Genomic DNA, 22,532 nt, shown 5'->3' on the forward strand with positions numbered 1-22,532 from the left:
TCCCATCAAAATAGCTCTGTGTAAAGATCAAGCAGGCCACGTACTAATCTCTAAAATCCTGGGTTTCACTCTTGAGTTGTGTGACTGTATGTGAAGTCTTTGTTTAATGTCTAAATGTGTCTGTGTTTAAGGCTTGAATTAAGTTCTTGCATGCAAAAATTGGAAATACCGGCTCTAGTATTGAAAACATAAAATGATATCATCCCTACAAATTTTAAATTTTAATTAGAATAAGTAAAGTGTGCTCATTTAAATTTAAATAAAATGGAATATGGGTCAAATAAGTTTACAAATATGATGTATATGTTCACTCACTTATACTTTCCATTGGGTGTGGAAAACAGGCTTTAAGCAGGCTGGGTCCTTATATACTAAGCCTTAGTTTTTAAGACTAAGCCTTTCCCACTCTTTTAATCTTAAAATCTCAACGCTAGGCTTTTCCCACATCCTTGACTGTTGCATGATGTAGGGTGGTGCACTTTTATAAGGAATCACGTTTATGCCTCAGATAAGTGACTGTATCAGAGAATTCCTTATTTGTTTATTGGCTTAAAGGTTTAAGTGCTGAGTACGAGCTAGGATTAAAGATAATAGCCCACCAGTTCTGGCTCCATTGTTTCATTACCGACTGTTCGAATCAAACATGAATCTTCATGGGCCAGGAGGCTGTGTTGGTGCCCACAGCTACTGGCTTTATATTTGGCATAGTCTGTGGCAAGGTTCGAATCAGATTGGTATGGAGCCACTACTACCTTTGAGCAGTTGAATAGAGGACTGGCTGCTGTTATGATTCCCCATGTCTGTCCTTTTGGGGACCGTAGGCAGGCTGACTTTTACAGGCATGTGTGAGGAAACTGAGGATAGGCTGCATGGAACCTGCAAACTGGGCAGTGGAAGGAGGTGGAGCAAACCTGGGAGAAAGAGATGCTGACCCTGGAGCTAGAGCAAGCACCAGAGGAGGCCAACCAGGTTCATGGGATTCACCTGGAAATAGAGCAGCCACTGAAGAAGGAATCACAGGTTTGTGAGTTGCAGCATGCCCTGGACATTGTGGAGAGCCAGCAGTGATGGGATGCTGAGGCTGAGGCCGGGGCTGTGGCTGCAAGACACATGAAGCAGAAGGCGGTGGCGGCCTGTGGCTCAAGCCTGGCGGTGGTAGCTGGCATTTTCAGTTTCTCTTTGGAGGATGAGGAGAATCAGGCTGGAGTTGCGATCTGCAGTCTCCAGAAGGTGAGAGCCCAGCAGCAAGGAGTACCTACTACACCCCTTGTAGGTCTGTGATTTTGGGACATAAGGGTAACTGCCATCATGCTCTCCAGAACAAAGATGGAAATGCTGACTTACATTGCCACTTGCTCCTCTTTGGAACAGTGTAAGACCTGCCAGGACAGCAGGAATGAGGGGGGTTGCTGAGGCCCCATGTGCGTGGACTGATTCCTGGACTATGACCAGACTGGGCACTGGCTCCTTTGTTGCATGGACTTACAGATTTTGGAAAATGTGAAATACCCTAATGGGGGTGGGGTCAGCTTTGCTGGAGGCCCTCCCCCTGCCCTGGAAAGCTTTTTCCATGGCTAGAAAGAAGTCCGAGGACATTTTGGGCCTTTGGCATAGTGCACAGAGACTGGTGAAGTTTATCTGTGTAATTGTTGAAAATGTATAATTTGTTATGTTGTTGTAATTTGTGTAATGTTCCTAGTTTCCTTGTACAGGAATACCTGTGCTTTAGATTGTAAGTGAGAAAAAGGGGTAGAATGTGGATCCTAAAGACTTGCAAATTTGGCCAAAGTGCTGCAAGCTGAAAAGCTTGAAACAGTGTGAATTTGCTTAATATAGGAAAATAATGAAAGCCACACTGGAATTTTCCAGCTTTAATATACTGTTTAATTTACATGTTAATTAATGGGGTAGAAATGTTTTAATAAGTATGGGAATGTTACTTGAAAATGCATTTACTGGCCTGACCTGTGGTGGCGCAGTGGATAAAGCGTCGACCTGGAATGCTGAGGTCACCGGTTCAAAACCCTGGGCTTGCCTGGTCAAGGCACATATGGGAGTTGATGCTTCCTGCTCCTCCCTTCTCTCTCTCTCTCCTGTCTAAAATGAATAAATAAAGTCTTTAAAAAAATGTATTTACTATATTTTGTTAGAAGTTAACATAAATAAAGTCAAGTGTTTCTTACAATCTTTGAAGTCAAGGTATTATAAAGTGTGCCCAACAAATGCTTAAAGGTCAATTGTAAATATAACAATATAAAAAAGGGTGGGGAGTCATATCCTGGAACTCCTGCAAATCTTTTTTATCATGCTTTTTACTTTAAAAAATTTATTTTTGGCCTGAACTGTGGTGGTGCAGTGGATAAAGCGTCGACCTGGAAATGCTGAGGTCGCCGGTTTGAAACCCTGCGCTTGCCTGGTCAACGCACATATGGGAGTTGATGCTTCCAGCTCCTCCCCCCTTCTCTCTCTCTGTCTCTCCTCTCTCTGTCTCTCCCTCTCCTCTCTAAAATGGAAAACAAAAACAGAAGAAAAAAAATGATTTTGAATGTTGATGTACAGAGTTATTCAGCATCTGAGAGACTCTGGAATCCTACAGGAGACACCAAACCTCTTTCTCCTGAAAACTTCTACCCTCTTTTATTTGATGCAGATAATAATGCTGTTTTGTCTTTTTCCAAATAGCTCCAGATATACTGAAAAAGTTTATATAGGTGGATGAGGACGCTCAAACCCCTCAGCAATATCTTCTGATTATGGCTTTTAAGGTCTATAATGACCAAGAGGAACCGAAAATAAGACAGAGCCCAAAAGAGATCAGACAAAATACCAGCTCTTGGCATACACCCTTAAAGGCTTCAACACCCCAAAAGGATTTCATAGGACTCCATCAAGGCCCTGCTTCAAGAGTGGAAAGAAAGGTCATTGAGCTAAAGTCTGCCAGGCTTCTCAGTCGGCACCAGGGACATGTCTTTGCTGTGGGAAAAAGGGATACCAGAAGGTAAGCTGCCCCCTCCCTCCTCTAAGGGAGGGTTCCGTCTGTTCCAGCCCTTCTCCAGCCACCCATGACCTGACCTTGCCTCGACTGCTCGGACTTACCACTGAAGGCTAAAGGTGCCCAAGGCTGTTGGCCTCATCTCACATCTCTGTAGACGAGCCTAGGGTATTTCTTCGAAGTAGCAGGTAAACTGATCTTATTTCTTATGGACACGAGGGCCACTTACTATGCCTTGCCTGAATATTCGTGTTTTTATTCATCCCTCAAAGATCTCTATTGTGGGTGTTGATAGTCTTATTTCCTGCTGCTTTGTTTAATATACAGTATAGTGTCTCCTTTATTCCTCCTGCCTCAATGCCCCATGCCAATTTAGGTTGGGGCCTGCTCCTAATTTAGATTAATTTACCTCTGCCATCCAGCATAGTGTAATTTAAGGTTCTCTTCATGATGCCACAGTTGCAGATCTCCAGGGAAAGGCCCCCTGGGTTCATCTCTCCAGTTTAAAGAAAACAGAAGCTCCATCTCCATACATGCTGTAGATGGCTTTTCAAGTCTACCTGAATCATTACCAGCTAGAAGCAGTGGTCATTGGGACTTGGACTCTAGCTGCAAAGTATGGAAATGTGACCACAACTCCAGTGCCTTGTGGACTTTTCCTGAATGTGTGTGATTCCTGCTCCTTGGGACAGTTCTCAGACTGAAGCGGGGTTGGGTTACATTTACAAATAATGTGAAGCGGTGATGGTGTCAACATGGACTTGGTGAAATTACATTAACCTGTTAATGACATTTAAGACTAAGAATTTTATTTTAGATCCTGTTGTATTAGTTAAGACTTTGCTAGATAATATAATAGGCTTTAATCACTTCATTGCATTTGGATACTTGTTATAGTATCTGTTAGCATTGGCTATTTTAATTTTATTTTATATTTTTGCAGTCTGCCTCCAAACCGGAACATTGGAATTCAGATGAGTATGAGTCAGAGCACATGAATTGAAGTTTTAAAAAATACAGAAGGGGGATTTGTTGGGGACTGAAATATAAACAGGGTATTTTTGCAATCTGGATATGTCTAGGGACAAAGGTATTAGGCCCAACCCCCCACCTCACCTGCCTAGTTAACAAAGAGCTATACCTGATTCTCACTTGTCCCACCCATGTTCTCCAGAGCAGGCTGGAAGCTAGTTTCTTATTGGTGTAAAGTTAGATTTGAATGGTATGGTGAAGGTTGTTTTTGAGTTGTTTTGGAAACAATTGAATTGCTAATGGACCATGTTTTTTTCCTGGATAAAGACAGGTGCGCTTGTGGGGGCTGCCATTGCATTGGCTCAAGAACAGTAGAGACTGTTCTCCATGCCGTCCTCCTGAACCCATCTGTATGTATATATCTTTAAGTCTCTGTCTATCATTTATTCAATTTTCTACTTTTATCCGTTCGAGACCTCATAATAGACTCGTCATGGCTAGACCGCGATATCTGCCTTTCTCCCTTTGAATGACAGCTGTTTACGTCCACATACAACTCTCACTCGGGCTCCCTTAGGGGTTGATCTAGTAAGCCTGGCCTGGAGTATACTGCACCAAGCACTTCTAATTGTGCTGTAGCTTTCTGTTGTTCACTGGGAGCAGTGTTGCTGGATTTAAAGTGGTACACATCTCTATTACTAGTCTTGAGTTTTCACGTAACAAACTCTGCTAGTTAGTGTAAAGTATTTTTCCCCGCTGAGAAAGAAGGAAGGGGCTGTAGCCACGAAGTGTGGAATAGCAAGGCTTTATTTAGTACAGCGCATCCAGCCCGACGAGGTCCTCTAGTCCTGGGAGAGAGGCCAGAGGAGTCACATGGACTAAACTGCGTGAGGGATATTTAAAAGGGTCCTCTCGGGTGGGTGAGCTAATATGACGTGGTGAAATCTCACTGGCTGACGACGGTAGCTCTTTTCCCAAGGACTTCTAGGAAGTTTCTTTTGGGGCGCTTGGCTGTGGGCGGTTCTAGCTAAGTTCCCAGGCCTGGGTTCCCCACGTGATCTTCCCCCATTATGCACCAATCTTACACTTCGTGAGACAGGTATTAGTGAGCTACCGATGACCTTTGGCATTCATCAGAGTCACTACAGCATGTGGCTCCTGCATTTTTTGGACTTGGCCCAAAGTTAATTTGTCTGCCTCTTGTACCAGCATAGGTCTGGCTTCTAGGGCTCTCAAGCATCATAACCAGCCATTTGTAATCCTGTCTAGTTTCTTGAAGAGGTAGGCTACCGGTCTATGCCATGACCCAAAGTCCTGTGTTAATACACCCACTGCTGTCTTGCTCCTCTCCGAGACACACAGCACAAGAGCTTTTTCTAGATTAGGAAAACCTAATGCTGGGGCAACTTGTAATTCCATTTTAAGAGTCAGTAAAGCACTCTTCTGTTTCGGCTCATACTCTATGGGCTCGTCCTCCCTCTGTAACTTCATAGACGTGTTTGGCCAGAACTACAAAGTTGGGGATCCAGAACTTTGCACTACTGGCTAAACCCCTCTATGAAGTCACAAAGGGGGGAGAGAAAGAGCCTATGGACTGGGGGCTGGAACAGAACTGTGCCTTTAAAAGTCTTAAAAAGGAATTACAAGTTGCCTCAGGACTAGGTGTTTGTAACCTAGCAAAACTTTGTGTACTGTATGTCTCAGGAGCAAAACAGCAGTATGTGTATTAATTCAGGATTTAGGGTCATGGCCTAAACCTGTAGCATACCTCTCCAAGCAACTAGACGGTGTTGCAAAGGGCATGCCCAATGCTTAAAGAACCTTAGCAGCCACTGCCATGCTGATACAAGAGGCAGACTAACTAATTTTAGGACAAGATCTAAAGGTGTGGGTGCCGCATGCTATAGTGACTCTGATAAATGTCAAAGGACATCATTGGCTCACAAATGCCTGCCTCAATACATACCAGAGTTAATTATGTGAAAACCTAAGACTGGTAATAGAGGTATATAACACTCTAAATCCAGCAACACTGCTCCCAGTGAATGAGAAAAAGCCGCAACACAATTGTTTGGAAGTACTTGATGTAGTATACTCCAGTTGGACAGACTTGCTAGATCAACCCTTAAGGGAGTTAGACTGGGAGCTGTATGTGGACAAAAGCAACTCCTTCAAATTTACAGGGAGAAAAGCAAGCAAGGTATGCAGTACTGACTCTAACAGAGACTACAGAGCTGTGGCAGTACCCAAGGTACTTCTGCTCAGTGGGCAGAACTGATTGCCCTGACTCGAACCTTAAAGCTCAGTGAAAGAAAAAGAGTGAATCTCTTTACAGATTCCAGTTTCGCCTTCCTCACTCTCTAAGTACATGGGGCAATTTACAAAGAGAGAGGACACTTAACTGCTGTGGGCAAAAATCTTAAATATCCAGAAGAAATTTTCCAGCTGCTGGAAGCAGCCTGGAAGTCAAAACTAGTAGCAGTGACCCCACTGTCGAGGACACCAGAAGGGAAGAAGGTAGAAAAATGGCAGAACAGATGCAGAGCCAAAGAGAGCTTCTACCCTGCCCTACCACTAGGCTACTATAGCCCTTCTGATCTCTTGGGCCCCAGAACTGTTACCCAGATATTCTGAAGGAGAGAAAAGGTAGATGGAGAATGAAGCAGCGGAAGTTAAAGGACGGCTAGATGCAACTTCCAGACGGTAGAGTTGTCGTTCCCCACTTGTTGGGTGAGCAATGGTCCAAGCTTTCCATGTTGCCACCTATCTGGGACAAGAAAAGACAGAAAAACTGCTAGGGAGATATTCCTATATCCCTCTCTTGGGAACTCTAGCCAAGAAAGTCTGCCATTGCAATTTTAGGAATAATTACTAAGTTCAAACCAACACACAAGAAAAGGCTATAACCACCTGACCAGGTGGTGGCGTAGTGGATAGAGCGTTGGACTGGGACGTGGAGGACCCAGGTTCGAGATCCCGAGGCTGCCAGCTTGAGCGCCAGCTCATCTGGTTTGAGCAAAGCTCACCAGCTTGGACCCAAGGTCGCTGACTCAAGCAAGGGGTCACTCGGTCTGCTGGAGGCCTGCGGTCAAGGCACATATGAGAAAGCAATCAATGAACTAAAGCACTGCAACGAAAAACTGACTATTGATGCTTCTCACGTCTTCGTTCCTGTCTATCTATCCCTCTCTCTGACTTCGTCTCTGTAAGAAAAAAAAAAAGTCCCGTTTGGTTTTTTTAGACACTGCGCACGCGCAGTTTGCTAAAAACCCGGAAGCGGCTGGGGATGGTTTTTCCTGTTTAAATATGGCGCTCTCCGTCCCCAGGCTTCCACGCAGGAAGACGGAGGGTCGCTGAGGATGTGGAGAGCCCCGCTCTTGAGCCCCGAGCGGTGAGTACGGAGTCCCAGTGGGGGCTCCGCCTCGGTTTCCCGGAAAAATCTGAGGCCGCCCCACCATGTCCCCTCGTCGTCGGGAGTGGGACGCCCCCCTGCCGCGGGGTTTCCTGCCTCGGTCCCGAGGGGGCAGTTACCCTACCCCCCCACCCCCTACACCTCCCCGCGCTGTTTAAAGTTCCGGGAGACGGACTCCGGCGCTGGAGACGGACAGTGTGCGCCCTTCCCCCCACCCGGCCTCTCGGCCCGTAGAGCCCGGACTGCACCACCCACCATGGCCTGGGGACCTGCGGACCCCCTCCTGAGACCCCACCCCATTTACTAAGAGACCCGGGTCTAGGAAAAGCACACTCACCATAGGCGCGGGGATCGGTGCGAGAACACCGGGTCCCCAGAAGAGCACCGGCCCCGCGCGGGGAGGGCTGTGTGGGAGCGGCGACAGCGAAGGGGCCCCGGGGACGCGCAGAGCGGGGCTGGGAGGGGTCGGGGGACCGAGAGAGACACGGGAGGGGGAGGAGAGGTCAGTGAGGGGACATGAAGAGACGGCAACGTGGAGGTGCGGGCGGGGACGGGACCGCGACAGGGAGAGTGACAGTAACTGGGGAGAGGAGCGCGAGGGGAAGAAAGGGGGAGAAACCCCGAGGAGAGGGAGGAACCTGGAAAGAAGGGCGCAGGGAAGGGGGCTGGGGAGCAGAAGTGGGAATGAAGATAAAAATAATTTTTTTTTGGCCCAATGTATTTACCTATTTTATTATACATCTCACATGTAATTCCTTTTAAAAATAACATTTAGATAAATCTTAGTATGTTGACTATGTGCTTCCTTGCAGTAGTTATTAAATTTTAAATAAGCAGTGGTGATTGTTGGAATCCATGGGAGGCGGAAAGACCAGAGTAACAGGCTTTATTGAAAGGAAGAAAGGAACCCTGCCGGGCACTTCTCCTGGGGGAGAAGAGCACAGGTTACAGACTAGGGGCGAGTTATATAGTGTTTGGGAGAGCCTGAGGGGATACTGAGGCAAAAGCCCTGGTATGTCCGGAATGCTCCTCCTTGGGGGGCTTCGAGCATGTGGGTGTTGAATCAAAAGTCCTGGTGTGTCCAGAGCCCCTCCTTGGGGCGGCTTCTCAGCTTTTTGGAATTCCTCTGTCTCAGGGTCATTAGTCCAGTAAGGGTGAGGTCTGACAGATAAGCGGAACATCAAGAGGGCAGTTTGGAATTCACGTATCTATCAGTGATATCTCATAGCCACAGCGTATAATTCTTTTTTTCCTTCTGTTAAATGAGAAGCCGGGAGGCAGAAAGACGCTACTGCATGTGTCCCTACTGGGATCTACTTTGAAATCCCCCTGGGGGGCGATGCTCTGCGGTTGAACAGTTTTAGTGTCTAGCTATTCTAGTGCCTGAGGTGAGGCCATGGAGACATCCTCAGTGCCTGGGGCCACTTTGCTCCAATAAAGTCATGGCTGCGGAAGGAGAAGAGAAAGACAAAGTGAAGGGAGAGAGGGAGGGTTGGAGAAGCAGATGGTTGCTTAGCCTGAGTTCCCTTACTAGGAATTGAGCCCAGGACTTTCACACAACAAGCCAACGGTCTATTGCTGAGCTAATGGCCAAGGCCATATCCAGAGCTTATAATTCTTTGCCAAATATGAGTCAGTCTCAAATTTTAAATTTTTGATCCTAGAAGTCATTACATTAAAAAAGATTCTGTATCGTTTTTGTTTTCAATGTATTGTGTGAAGTTTAAATTCTAAGCCCTTCATCCTTTGTAGTGTCTTTCATATGTTTAAACAGCCATTGGTATTTAGTAAAGTATATTGGGCTATTTCACTGTGCACTTGGTAAGGATGTCTGATCTTAGCAGTCAGAGCCTTATGTCTTGAGTTCATCAGATGTTCCGCAGCTTTTATTTTCTTCATGTGATTTTTTGAAGTAGTGACTGAAAAAGTGAAACCACCCTCATAGTATCGAGAAGTGTGAGGTGTGCTGTGTCTGATCCCCGTCAGCCAGTGCTGCTGAAAACAGCTCTGAGCTCTGAGGGAGCAGTGCAGGCACCTTAGGGACCTAGATAAAGATGCCATAACCTGGGCCCCACCTGCGAAACCACAACTTAGAGTGGAGCCCTCATCCCCAAGGGATCTGCATGCTTATTGAAGCTAAACCATTTCCCTCTGGGGTCCTGTTAGATGGCTTGATTTTTAAGAATGGAGATCACCTGCACCATCCCCCTCAAACTCAGCGAGTTGCTCTGGGTAGAGCAGCATTGTTGTTTAGTTTAGTTATTTATTCAATTTAGAGACTAGCTAGGGCAAGAGAGAGAGAGATAAAGAGAGAAAGACAAATAGAGAAAGAGGAGGGAGGTGTAGGAAGCATCAACTCCCATATGTGCCTTGATCAGGCAAGCCCAGGGTTTTGAACCAGCGACCTCAGTGTTCCAGGTCTACGCTTTATCCACTGCATCACCTCCAGTCAGGTAACATTGTTGTTTTTATGAGCTGCTCCATATGATTTTTGAGTGAGCCCAGGAATTAGCAGGAAGGATCCTGGATGCATTTGTTTTTTATATGAAAAATTTAATTAAAATTCGTAAGTATCCTGACCAGGTGGTGTAGCAGTGGATAAAACATCAGGCTGGGATGCAGAGAACTCAGGTTCAAACACTGAGGTCAGAGGCCTGAGCATGGGGTCACTGGCATGAGTGTGGGATCATAGACATGACCCCATGGTCGCTGCCTTGAAGCCTAAGGTCACTGGCTTAAGGCAAGGGTCACTGGCTTGAGTAAGGGGTCACTCGTGTGCTGTAGTCTCCCCTTTCCCCATCAAGGCTCTTATGAGAAAGCAATCGGTGAACAGCCAAAGAGCCAAAATGAAGAATTGATGCTTTTCAACTCTCTCCCTTACTGCCTAACTGCACCTCTCTGTCGCATCGAATGAAATAAGTCACAGAAGTAGAATTTGGCTCAGGCAACAGGTTTCAGAGGCAAAAGAGGAACCCTCAGAGCTTAGGAGAGAGACAGGCAAAGGTGAGTGGGGAGGCACCGACATTCCCAGAGAGGAGTGCGCCCGGGATGCATTAGTGAGAGTGGGGAGCAGGGATGGTCAGGGGAGGTGACAGGGTGCTGTGTTGGGTTTGGGCGTTCAGGAGAGCAGGGCCCGTTCTCATTGCTGTGGGAATGTGTGGACGTCTGAGGGAGGACAGACAGGTGAAGACCGGAAAATAATACAGTGTGGTCTCTCTGCAGGAGCACTTTTGGCTGACTCCAGTGAGGAAGGACAGGAGAGTGTGGCCTTTTCAGCATTTCCAGGTCCTCCTGTCTGTGAGTGTGGTGGAATTTGACAAAGGAGCTGAGTGGACACCTGGTGGCACAGTATCAAAATACAGACTTGACTTCAACATATTGTCCTCTGAGAAAACAAGCAGGAGCTGGACCAGGACAGAATGGCTGCTTCTCAGGTAAGTGATGTGTCTTGGGCAGAGGCTGTGTTTGCTTTTCCTCCTAACTTCAATGGATTTAGGACCCTCAACCTTTATTTCTGTACTTCTGATGTTCCTGCCTAGTGATGCTGTTTCCATTTACTTATATTTTTAAAAGTTTTATTTATTGATTTTAGATAGTAGGTAGAAAGGTAGAGGCAGAGAAAGAGGGGGAAGGAGTGAGGGGCATCAACTTGTAGTAGAGGCTTCCCTTATGTGCCTTGACTGGGTAAGCCCTGGGTTTCGAACCAGCAACCTCAGCATCCCAGGTTGACGATTTATCGACTGTTCCACCAGTCAAGCTTGTTTTCTTTTTCTCTCTCTCTTTTTTAAATATTTATTCCATTGATTTTACAGAGAATGAGGGAGAAAGTGTCAGAGAGGTAAGAACATTGATCTGTTCCTGTATGTGCTCTGGTCAGGGATCAAAACAGCAACCTCAGCACTTCAAGACCATGCTCTAACCTACTGAGCTATCAGACTCTTTTATTTGTCAGGGTCAGCGGCTTATATACTTCCCTCCTTTGTCCCAGAGCCTTCTGTGCCTTCTCTCCATGCAGGCTCCCTGAGGGTGTGAAAAATTCCCACCATGTATTAATCACTTTTTATTTAGATAATTTAACAGGGTGACATTGATCAATAAGAGTACATGGATTTCAGGAAAACACCATCACAGCATTTGAATTATTGAGTATATTGTATTCCCATCACCCAGAGTTAAAATAATTCCTGTCACCTTATGTTTGTCCTTCCTCTTTATACCCTTCTCTGCACCATCCCCTTATTATTCTCCCCCTCATCCCCTCCTACTGTTAACCACTTTTTTTATGCCCATGAGTCTCAGTTTTTCTATCTCAACTATGTGCGTAAATATGTAATTCTTAGGATTGATATACGTGATTCAGTCAGCATAATGTTCTCAGGGTCCATCCATGTTGTTATAAGTGATACTATATTATCAATTAATTTTTTTTGTATGTGACAGAGACAGAGAGTGGGACAGATCGGGACAGACACATAGGCAGAGAGAGAGATGAGAAGCATCAGTTCTTTGTTGCAGCACCTTAGTTGTCACTGACTCCTTTCTCATATGTGCCTTGATGGGGAGGCTACCTCAGAGCGAGTGACCCCTTGCTCAAGCCAGGGAACTTGTGAAAAAGCTGGTGAGCCTTGCTCAAACCAGATGAGCCTGTGCTCAAGCCGGCAACCTCAGGTTTTTGAACCTGGGTTTTCTGCGTCCCATTGCAATGCTCTATCCACTGCGCCACCGCCTGTTCAAACTATGTATTATCGTTTCTTATGGCTGAGTAGTATTCCATTGTACATCATCTGACCCTATCCTCTATTGAAGGACACTTTAGTTGATTCCATGCCTAGGCCATGGAGTGAAAGACACATGGGGCTGCATGTGTCTTTACATATGAATGTTTCTGAGTTTTGGGGTAGATGCCCTGTAGAGGGATTGCTGGGTCATGGTAGTTCTGTTCTTAATGTTTTGAAGTCCATCCATACTGTCTACCACAGTGGCTGTACTAGTTTACATTTCTACCAGCAGTGAATGAGGGTTTTTTTTTTCTGCACGGCCTCTTTAGTACTACTTGTTATTACCTGTCTTTTTGACAGCAGCCAGTCTAACAGGTGTCAGGTCGTATGTCATTGTAGTTTTGATTTGCATTTCTCAACTGGCGAGTGAAGATGAGCATCTTTTCATATATTTGTTGGCCATTGGTTTGTCTTTTTAGGAGACGTATATGTTCAGGTCCTCTCTCTATTTTTTAATTGGATTGTTTCCTTTTTTGTTTTTGAACTTTGTGAGGTGTTTATTTATTTTGGATATTAACCCCTAATATGAGCTGTTTTCAAGAATCATCTCCCGTTTAGTTGGCTATTTGTTTTGTTTTCAGTTTCTTCTGCTGTGTAGAAGCTTTTTAGTTTGATATAGTCTTACTCATTTATTTTTGCCTTTACTTCCCTTGCCGTTGGGGTCGAATACATAAATTGCTCTGTATGGTCAAGGTCTGTGACTTTAGTATCTATGTTTTCTTCTATATAATTTACTCTTTCAGCTCTTATATTTAGGTCTTTGATCTATTTTGAATTACTTTATGTGCAGTGGACAAAAATATTTCATTGTATTGCATGTGAGTTTTCAGTTTTCCCAGCAGCATTTATTGAGAAGGCTTCCTTTTCTCTATTGTTTGTTTTTGGCTTCTTAATGAAGATGATTTTTCCATATGTATATATGTGGTTTTATTTCTGGGCTCATGATTCTTTTCATTGGTCTGTGAGTCTACTTTTCTACCCATACTATCTGTTTGATTATCACAGCTCGGTAGTATAATTTGAAGTCAAGTAATGTGATAAAATACCTCTGGCTTTGTTCTTTTTTTTGTCAGGATTGCTTTTGTTATTTGCATTTTTTTAAGGGTACATATGAACTTGGTGGTTTTTTGGTTTCTTTCTTGAAAAAATGACTTGGGATGTTGATGAGTATTGTATTGTTTGTTTATTGCTTTGGGTAATATGGCCATTTTAAGTATGTTGACCCTTCTAATCCACAAACATGAAACATTTTTCCATTTCATTGTGTCCTTTTTAATTTCTTTAATAATGCTTTTTAGTTTTCTGTATATAGGTACCTTACATCTTTTATTAAGTTTATTCTAAAGTATTTTATTTTATTTTTTCCTGCTATTGTAAAGAGAATTTTTTTTTAGTTCATTTCCTTGAGTTTCTCTCTTGGCATATATGAAAGGAATACATTTTTGGATGTTGATTTTGTATCCTGCGACTTTACTGCATTGGTGTTTAGTTTCTAATTTATTTTGGTTGAATTCTTGGGGTTTTTCTTTTTTTTTTTCAGTGAGAGGAGGTGAGGGTGAGACAATACCGCATGCACCCGACAGGGATCCACCCAGCAAGACCACTAGGGGCGGTGCTCTGCCATCTGGGGTCCTTACTTTTTTGCTCCTGGAGAAATTTTTTAGCACCTGAGGCGGAGACCATGGAGCCATCCTCAGTGCCTAGTGCCAACACACTCCAATTGAGCCATGGCTGCAGGAGGCGAAGAGGCTCAACTCATCAAGAAGCAGATGGGTGCTTCTCCTGTGTGCCCTGAGAGGGAATTGAACCCAGGATGTCCATAGGCTGGGTAGATGTTCTACCACTGAGCCAACTGGCCAGGGTGTTGAGTGTCCTTTATACAGGATCATATTGTCTGGAAAAATGATACAATTAATTCTTCTTTTCCGATACGAATGCCTTTTATTTCTTTCCCTTGCCTGATACTCTGGCTGAAACTTCCAGCACTATGTTGAATATTAGTGAAGATAGTGGCAGCCTTGATATGTTCCTAATTATAGTGTAAAAGCTTTCAGTTTTTCTTCATTTGGTATTGTTACATCCCAGGAGACAGGCCACAGCAAACCCAAAGTGAATTTTATAAGTTTTATTGCAGACCTGCGCAGGGACTGCAGGCAACCCACGCAAGGGAGCACTGCAGCCCCCCAAACCTGCGTAGGGACTGCAGGCAACCCACGCTTCTGAAGAGACTGGAGCACTGCAGCCCCGAGCTTCTAAAATGGCTCTTTTTTATGGGGTGGCTGTCTAGGATGAGCAAGCATCATACAGAAGCTGATGTGGCTGTTAGCTATTGGCTAGGGAGGTCGTGCGCAGTTAAGGGGGGGGGGGTATTGCTCAGTGGAGAATTTCAAACATAAATTTCTGATAAGGGTCTGTGACTCATAGCCTGTTTTTCTAAGAGTTAGACAGCACACTTCCTTGAACCTAACATTCCCCCATCTCTTTTGGGCATAAATCAAACCCTTGATTCTTTATCAGTGGGGAGAATGCTATTTATAGGCGAAACCTACAAGGTTACAATGTTTTCAGCACATTTGTACAATATCTTTACAAAAGTACACAAACACACTGTTCTAAGATAATAAACTACTTTCCTGCAATATCTGCAGGGCTGATACCCAAGGACGTGTCCTGCCTTTTATTTTTCTTCTCTGTACTAACTTCTTACAACTTGCACAAACCTTCTGCAAGTTACATAAACCTTCAACTTTTATGAACTTTCTTTACTATTCATACTTTTTCCTTTCAAAAGTATTTCTATACCTTATACCTTCTATTATTAAAACCATACAGTTCCTTTCCAATTTATCAGAATTCTTAATTCCTAAAAACCTTAACCTTCAGCAAGGACTAAGTTAGTAATAAGTAATCCTATTTTAAAGATTGCTTTTTGGAGGTGTTCTTTTCCTAAGTAGCCTATTGGACACATAACCAATATTTATAGGTTATTCTATAGTGGTAGCTATGAGCACATATATAATTTTCATTTACCTTATAGCTTCTCTCTCAGCCAAGGGACTACACCCCTTTCTGTATGACTCATAGCAGTACATGCATCAAACCTTAAGATGACTTACTTGGCTTTCCTTTACCTTAGTTTCCCTCCCTCCCCAAAGTCTAATTAAAAGGAGGTCCTTAGTGAGTTTCTCTAGGCATTAGCCACGTGTGGACCAGTTAACTTCTGGTTTGTGGCTGAAGCAGGGCATGCTGTCCTTCTCAGGGTCAGCTTACAAGGGTTGGCGAGGTCAGTCTTCACTGTTCACAAAGGTGTCTCTGCTGGGACTGCAAGCTTCAGCCGGCTGCGGTGGACCCAGGCGGGTATGCCTTCTACCTTGGCAGTAGTGGGAGTGGTCAGGATCATGGTGTGTGGACCCGTCTACATGGGAGTCAGTCCTTGGGTGGTGTACTGCTAGAAGTGCCTCTTGGACAGTCTTTGAACAGTTTGCTGAGTAACCTATAAAACCTGCAAGTACTTAGGGAAAGGGTGTTACATTTCTACACTTTGCAGTTAGAGTTTAAGTCCTAGTGACCACTGCTTCTAGCTGGAATTAGCAGCAGGTCCCAGCCTATAATAGGCATGGGGCATTGAGATAAGAGAAATAAAGGAGATACTAAACATAAAGCAATAAAACCAGACTGTCAATACCCACAGTAGAGATCTTTGAGGGATAAATAAAACTTAAATATTCAAGCAAGGCATAGTAGATGGCCCTTGTGTTTACAAGAAATGAGATTAGCTTATGTGCTACTTGGAAGAAATACCTTAGGCTCCTGAACGATGTTCTTAGCCTTCAGTGGCAATTCCCAGCACGCAGGGCAAGGTCAGGTTACAGGTAGCTGGAGCAGGGCTAGAAGAGACTGAACCCTACCTCCATGGAGCAAGGGGGCAGCTTACCTTCTCATGTCCCTCTTTCCACAGCACAGGTGTGTCAACCGGTGGGGCCGGGAAGCCTGGCAGGCTTCAGTTCAATGACCTTTCTTTCCACTCTGGAGCAGGGCCTTGATGAAAGCTATGAAGCCCCTTAGGGCGCTGGAGCCAAAAGTTGGTATTTCCTGACTTCTTTTGGGCCTTTTTTTGCCTTTTCTGTTATTTCCTTGGTCATTATAGACCTTAAAAGCCATGCTCAGAAGATCTCACTGAGGGGCTTGACTAAGAGCAAAATTGGGAATCTCTAGAGTTCTCCTTTCAACCTATTATGTTAAGAATTCTTCTATTAAGCCAGTCAATAGTAATATTTGTTACTCTGGGTTTTGTGACCTAACATTGAACAATTAACAATTACTGAATTATTATATATCCCCTAATATTTAAACTAAAATTTTAACATCACAGGCTATGAAATAGCAAATGAAAAGGAGAATTAACAAAAGACTGTTGAAATAACATATACATTTCTAACATAGAAAATGTTTTTTACAACAACGACAGATCCTTGGTACAAAAAGGAAGTCTTTGTACTTGACAGACTATACAATTCTATTATGGCTAAAGCAGTGGGTTTAGAAGGGGCCGTATTCCCTAAATCTTCTCCTCAGGTCTGGCTCCAGATAGGAGGCGGGGATTCCCCGGAGCCAAAGCAGAGGAGGGCAGGGGCTGTAGCAAGGTGATGATAACCTCTAGCTTACTGCACTGTTATCTTTTGCCTGACTAAGCAGTGGCTCAGCCCTTGAGCTGGTGCCCAAGGGGGAGGGGCAAGTGCCTGAAACTGTGAGAGGAGCCTGCCACTTCTCCTGCAGCCAGCTGCAGCCTGGCTGCCTTTTCTTTCTCTACCTCTGCTGCTATACTGGCTGCATACTGACCGTGCCACCTGCCTGCAGGTGAGTGCTGGTGATAGTACGCTAAACTCTCTATGTTTTCTATGGGTCTAGCAATCCTTGGTTTGGCCAGTCTGCTCTTAAGTTGCCCATTCTAGTTCACAAAGAGTCCGCAACGTGGCAGAAGCAACAGGAGTCCCATAGTCTCATGCCCTGTGAGAGAAATTAGAAAAGTTATCAAGCAAGTACTGAAGAGGCGTTAGGGCAGCAGATTGCCCCTGACCCATAGTCCTTGACTCTCGAAGGAATCCTGTGAGGAAGCAATGGGTAAAGCAGACAAACAAACCAAATATGCACACAAAACAAACAAAACTTCTAAACGACCGACCGGGTGGGGAGAAATCAGGTGGCGTCCTGCCTGTTCCACTACACCCTTTTCTAACCAGAGCTCTGTTTCCAAATATTCAAAGAGGAAGCTTCCTTACCAAACAGTCTCGAGACTCCAAATATTTCAAATCAGCCAAATTCAGTTTCCAAACGGCAACTGCTGGAGGTTGGCCAGCTACCAACGTCTGCTGCAGCCCACTCCGTGAGGAGGGGTCTTACACAGCCTATCTCGCTGGGGGCCTCCATGTGTTACATCCCAGGAGACAGGCCACAGCAAACCCAAAGTGAATTTTATAAGTTTTATTGCAGACCTGCGCAGGGACTGCAGGCAACCCACGCAAGGGAGCACTGCAGCCCCCCAAACCTGTGTAGGGACTGCAGGCAACCCACGCTTCCGAAGAGACTGGAGCACTGCAGCCCCGAGCTTCTAAAATGGCTCCTTTTTATAGGGTGGCTATCTAGGATGAGCAAGCATCATACAGAAGCTGATGTGGCTGTTAGCTATTGGCTAGGGAGGTCGTGCGCTGTTAAGGGTGGGGGGGTATTGCTCAGTGGAGAATTTCAAACATAAACTTCTGATAAGGGTCTGTGACTCATAGCCTGTTTTTCTAAGAGTTAGCACACTTCCTTGAACCTAACAGTATGATATTAGCTGATGATTTGTCATTTATGGCAGTTATTATATTGTGGTACTTCTATTCCAATTTTATTGAGTGTTTTAAAGATATAAAGGGATGTTGTATCTTACCGAATGGCATTTCTGCATCTATTGATAGGATCGTATGATTTTTCTTTGTTTTGTTGATGTGTGTTATGTTAAACGACGTACGTATATTGAACCATCTTTGTGCACCTGGAATGAACTCCACTCGATACTGATGTATTATTTCTTTCATGTGTTGTTATATTCTAATTGCTAGTATTTTGTTTAGGATTTTTTCATCACTATTCATTAGAGATACTGGTCCATTGTTTTCTGTTTATTTTTGTAGTAACCTTGCCAGGTTTTGGTAACATGATATTGTTGATCATATAAAATGTGTTAAGAAGTATTGCTTGTTTTCTTTGGAAGAGTTTGAGATTCACAGGAACTGAATCTTTGAATGTTAGGTAGAATTTGCTAGTATAGTCATCTGGCTCTGGACTTTTATTTTTAGGGAGGATTTGTTTTTTGGGGGGTGATGAAGACAGAGAGAGGGACAGACAGGGAGAGACATTCAGGAGGGAAGAGAGATAAGAAGCATCAATTCTTTGTTGTGGCTTCTTAGTTGTTCATTGATTGCTTTCTCATATATGCCTTGACCAGGGAGCTACAAGAGACTGAGTGACCCCTTGCTCAAGCCAGTGATATTGGGTTCAAGCTGGTAGCCATGCTCATTCTAGTTGACCCTGTGCTCAAGGTAGCAGCCTCAGTTTTCAATCTGGGCTCTCAGCGTTGCAGTCCAATGCTTTATCCACTGCGCCACCACCTGGTCAGGCCTCTTACTACGATTTTGGCAGCATCCCTTAAATTTTTATATGTCAAATTGTCACTTTCTTTTGTCTGAATGTACATTGTGTGTGTGTGTGTGTGTGTGTGTGTGTGTGTGTGTGTGAGAGAGAGAGAGAGAGAGAGACGAGAGAGCCAGAGAGGGACAGATAGACAGGAAGGGAGAGATGAGAAGCATCATCAATTCTTCCTTGTACCCCCTTAGTTGTTCATTGATTGCTTTCTCATATGTGGTTTGACCAGGAGGCTATAGCAGAGGGAGTGACCCCTTACTCAAGCTGGCAACCTCGGTGTTTAGAATCTGGGTTCTGCACATCCCAGTCTGATGCTCTATCCACTGCGCCAGCACCAGGTCAGGGTGTATGCACCTTTTGATCTTTTCTTTTTTCTTTGACCCAGTCATTTTTTAGAAGTATACTTTAATTTCCACATTTTTGTTGTTTTTTTTTAATTTCTTTTTGCAGTTGAATTCTCATTTCTCCTTTTTTTAAAAGAAAAATTTTTTTAGAGGAGGGAGAAATAGAGTGAGAAGTGGGGAAGGAGCAGGAAGCATCAGCTGCCTTATATCCCTTGACCAGGAAAGCCTAGGTTTTGAACCAGTGACAGCAGTGTTCCAGGTAAATGCTTTATCCACTATGCCACCTCAAGTCAGGCTGAATTCTATTTTCAAGGCCTTATACTCAGAGTATATGCTTGGTATCATTTCAGTCTTGAATTTGTTGATGTTAGTTTGAGACCTAACATATGGTTTATTCTTGAGAACGTTACATGCACACTGGAGAAGAACATATAATCTGATATTTTGTGGTGAAATGTCCTGTAAATGTTTATTATCTCCATTTGGTCCAGTGTCATTTGAGGTCAGTATTTCTTTATTGATTTTCCGTTTGGATGATCTATTTAAAGTTGTCAATTGTATGTTGAGATCTCCAAGAATGTCTGTTTTTCTGTGCTTCTGCAGTATTTTTAGATCAATTAGTAGATGTCATATATATTCTGGTGTTTTCTGATTCGATGCACATAAAGAATTTTTATGTCTTCTTTATACAGTGTCCCCTGTATCATTATGAAATGTCCATCTGTGTGTATGGTTACCTTTTTTGGCTTGAAGTCAGCATTGTTAGATCTGAGTATGACTGCACTTGTTTTTGATTTGTTTTTTATGTATTTTTCTTAGGTGGTAAGTAAAAAAGCTGAGAGACAGACTCCTGCATGCACCTGAATGGGATTCACTTGGCAATTACACTATGGAATGATGCTTTGCTCATCTCAGGCCATTGCTCCATTGTAACTGCATCCAGTTTAGCACCTGAGGTGAGGCCATGCAGCCATCCTCAGCGCCCAGGCCAACTTCATCTTTTGGAGCCTTTGCTGTGGGAGGGGAAGAGAGAGAGAGAGAAGCAGATGGTCGCTTTTCCTCGGTGTAGGTCTGTTTGGGTTGGGGTAACTCGGCATTGTGTTTGCTTGTTGCATTCAAAGCTCTCTTTTCATAGGCTTGGAAAGTTCTCATCTGTTATCTGTTTGAATAGGCTCTCCATCCCCTTGTCCCACTCTTCTTTTTCTGATATACCCATTCTTATATTGCTTGTTCTTTTCTGGGTTTTTTTGGGGGGGGTGTTTTGTACAGAGAGAGAGACAGGGAGAAATATACAGAAAGGGAGAGAGATGAGAAGCATTAATTCTATGTTGCAGCTCCTTAGTTGTTCATTGACTGCTTTCCCATATGTGCTTTCATGGGGAGCTATAGCAGTGTGAGTGACCTCTTTCTCAAGCCAGTGATTTTTGGGCTCAAGCCAGTGACTATAGTGTCATGTTTATGATCCCATCAATGCACACTCCAAGAAAACCCCATGCTTAAGCTTTTGACCACAGGGTTTCAGTCCTGGGTCCTCTGCATCTCAGTCCAATCCTCTATCCCATGCACCAATGCCTGGTCACACCTTATATTGGTCTTCCTTTTTTTTTTTTTTTTTCCTTTTTGTATTTTTCTGAAGCTGGAAACTGGGAGGCAGTCAGACAGACTCTATCATGCACCCGACCGAGATCCACCCGGCATACCCACCGGGGGGTGATGTTCCGCCCATTCGGGGCATCGCTCTGCTGCAACCAGAGCCATTCTAGTGCCTGAGACAGAGGCCACAGAGCCATCCTCAGCGCCCGGGCCAACCTTGCTCCAATGGAGCCTTGGCTATGGGAGGGGAAGAGAAAGACAGAGAGGGAGGAAAGGAGGAGGGGTGGAGAAGCAGATGGGCACTTCTCCTGTATGCCCTGGCCGGGAATCGAACCCGGGACTCCTGCATGCCAGGCCGGTGCTCTACCACTGAGCCAACTGGCCAGGGCCACATTGGTCTTTCTGATGGAGGCAGTCAATTCTTGTGGTGATCTCATTTTTATTATTTGTGAGTTTATTTTCTCTTCTCTCTGTAGCATCTCTGGTTGCCTGTTTTCTGTGTTTGCGATTCTTTTTTTTGTCTGGCCTGTTTTATTAGCTAATCTTGCTACTTCATTTTTCAGTTCAGGTATGGAGTTCTTCTCTGGTTCTTTTTGATAGTTTAAATCTCCTTGGTGAAGTACTGTTTTTTTCATTATTATTATTTTTTTTTTACAGAGACAGAGAGTCAGAGAGAGGGATAGATAGGGACAGTGAGACAGGAACGGAGAGAGATGAGAAGCATCAATTATCAGTTTTTCGTTGCGACACCTTAGTTGGTCATTGATTGCTTTCTCATATGTGCCTTGACTGTGGGCCTTCAGCAGACCAAGTAACCCCTTGCTTGAGCCAGTGACCTTGGTTCCAAGCTGGTGAGCTTTGCTCAAACCAGATGAGCCCGCACTCAAGCTGGCGACCTCGGGGTCTCGAACCTGGGTCCTCCGCATCCCAGGCTGACGCTCCATCCACTGCGCCACCACCTGGTCAGGCTTAATTTGTTTTTCATCTCAGTAAGTAGACTAGCAGTGTTTCCTCGCAACTTATTGAGGTGTTTTTTATAACTTCAGTTTTAAATTTTGTTTTTTAGAACCACGGTTTCCATGTTGTTGTGATCTCTTTATGGAGATATTTTACACTTTCTTGTGTATTCATGGTATTTGATTTCTTCTGCCTTAATGGCACTTGAGAGTGTTATTGTTAAGAACTCTAAGAAGAAACATCAACATATGAAAAATAAAAACAAAGGAAAGTCATAAATAATATAAAAATTTTATACATTATAAGTAAAATCAAAAACTACAGAAAAGTAGGGAAAATACAAAAAGAAAAAATTAACAAAAAAATTAAAGTTAAAGATAAGATTCAAATTAAAAAAACAAAGGAAAAAGAAAAGGAATGTAAATAAAATGAGGAAAAGAAATAATAGGAATTATTTTTTCCAGATTTGTGAGGTTACTGTTTCTTTACAGTAGGTGTTGCGGTCCTGCAAGTTTTAGCTCTCAGATTTTAGGAAAGAACTCACTGCGACCTTCCTGTTAATGATGCAGGCCGGGCTGCAGTCAGTGGTGGGTGGTGTGTAGTGAGGGTTTTACGGCTTCAGCTTTATACCTTTACAGCTCTGTGGCTTTAAGGTTTTAGCAGTGGAGATTTCAGGTCTCTGGGAGCTCCTCCCCATGACTCAAAAACCAGGGGACCTGATGTGGAGTAGCTCTATTTCTCAGGGAAGAGAGTGGCTCTGGAGAGCTACCTATGGGGTCTGTGACTGCCACTCTTCCTAC

The 22,532-nt window shown here is 44.1% G+C and overlaps 2 protein-coding genes across 2 annotated transcripts in view; both read left to right on the top strand.

Annotated features, from left to right (window-relative positions):
* Window positions 1-22,532, top strand: part of LOC136399334 (zinc finger protein 91-like) — a 944,498-nt gene that overhangs the window by 905,809 nt on the left and 16,157 nt on the right. The window lies entirely within an intron of this gene.
* The window catches only part of LOC136399326 (zinc finger protein 420-like), a 28,976-nt gene continuing 13,678 nt past the window's right edge, over window positions 7,235-22,532 (top strand). The window contains exons 1-2 of the mRNA XM_066374373.1: window positions 7,235-7,355; window positions 10,599-10,810. Of these exons, the coding sequence (XP_066230470.1) occupies window positions 10,796-10,810 (15 nt within the window). The 5' untranslated portion in view covers window positions 7,235-7,355; window positions 10,599-10,795. The remainder of the gene's footprint in view (window positions 7,356-10,598; window positions 10,811-22,532) is intronic.

This window comes from Saccopteryx leptura, chromosome 3, assembly GCF_036850995.1.
Source record: "Saccopteryx leptura isolate mSacLep1 chromosome 3, mSacLep1_pri_phased_curated, whole genome shotgun sequence".
Lineage (NCBI taxonomy): Eukaryota > Metazoa > Chordata > Mammalia > Chiroptera > Emballonuridae > Saccopteryx > Saccopteryx leptura.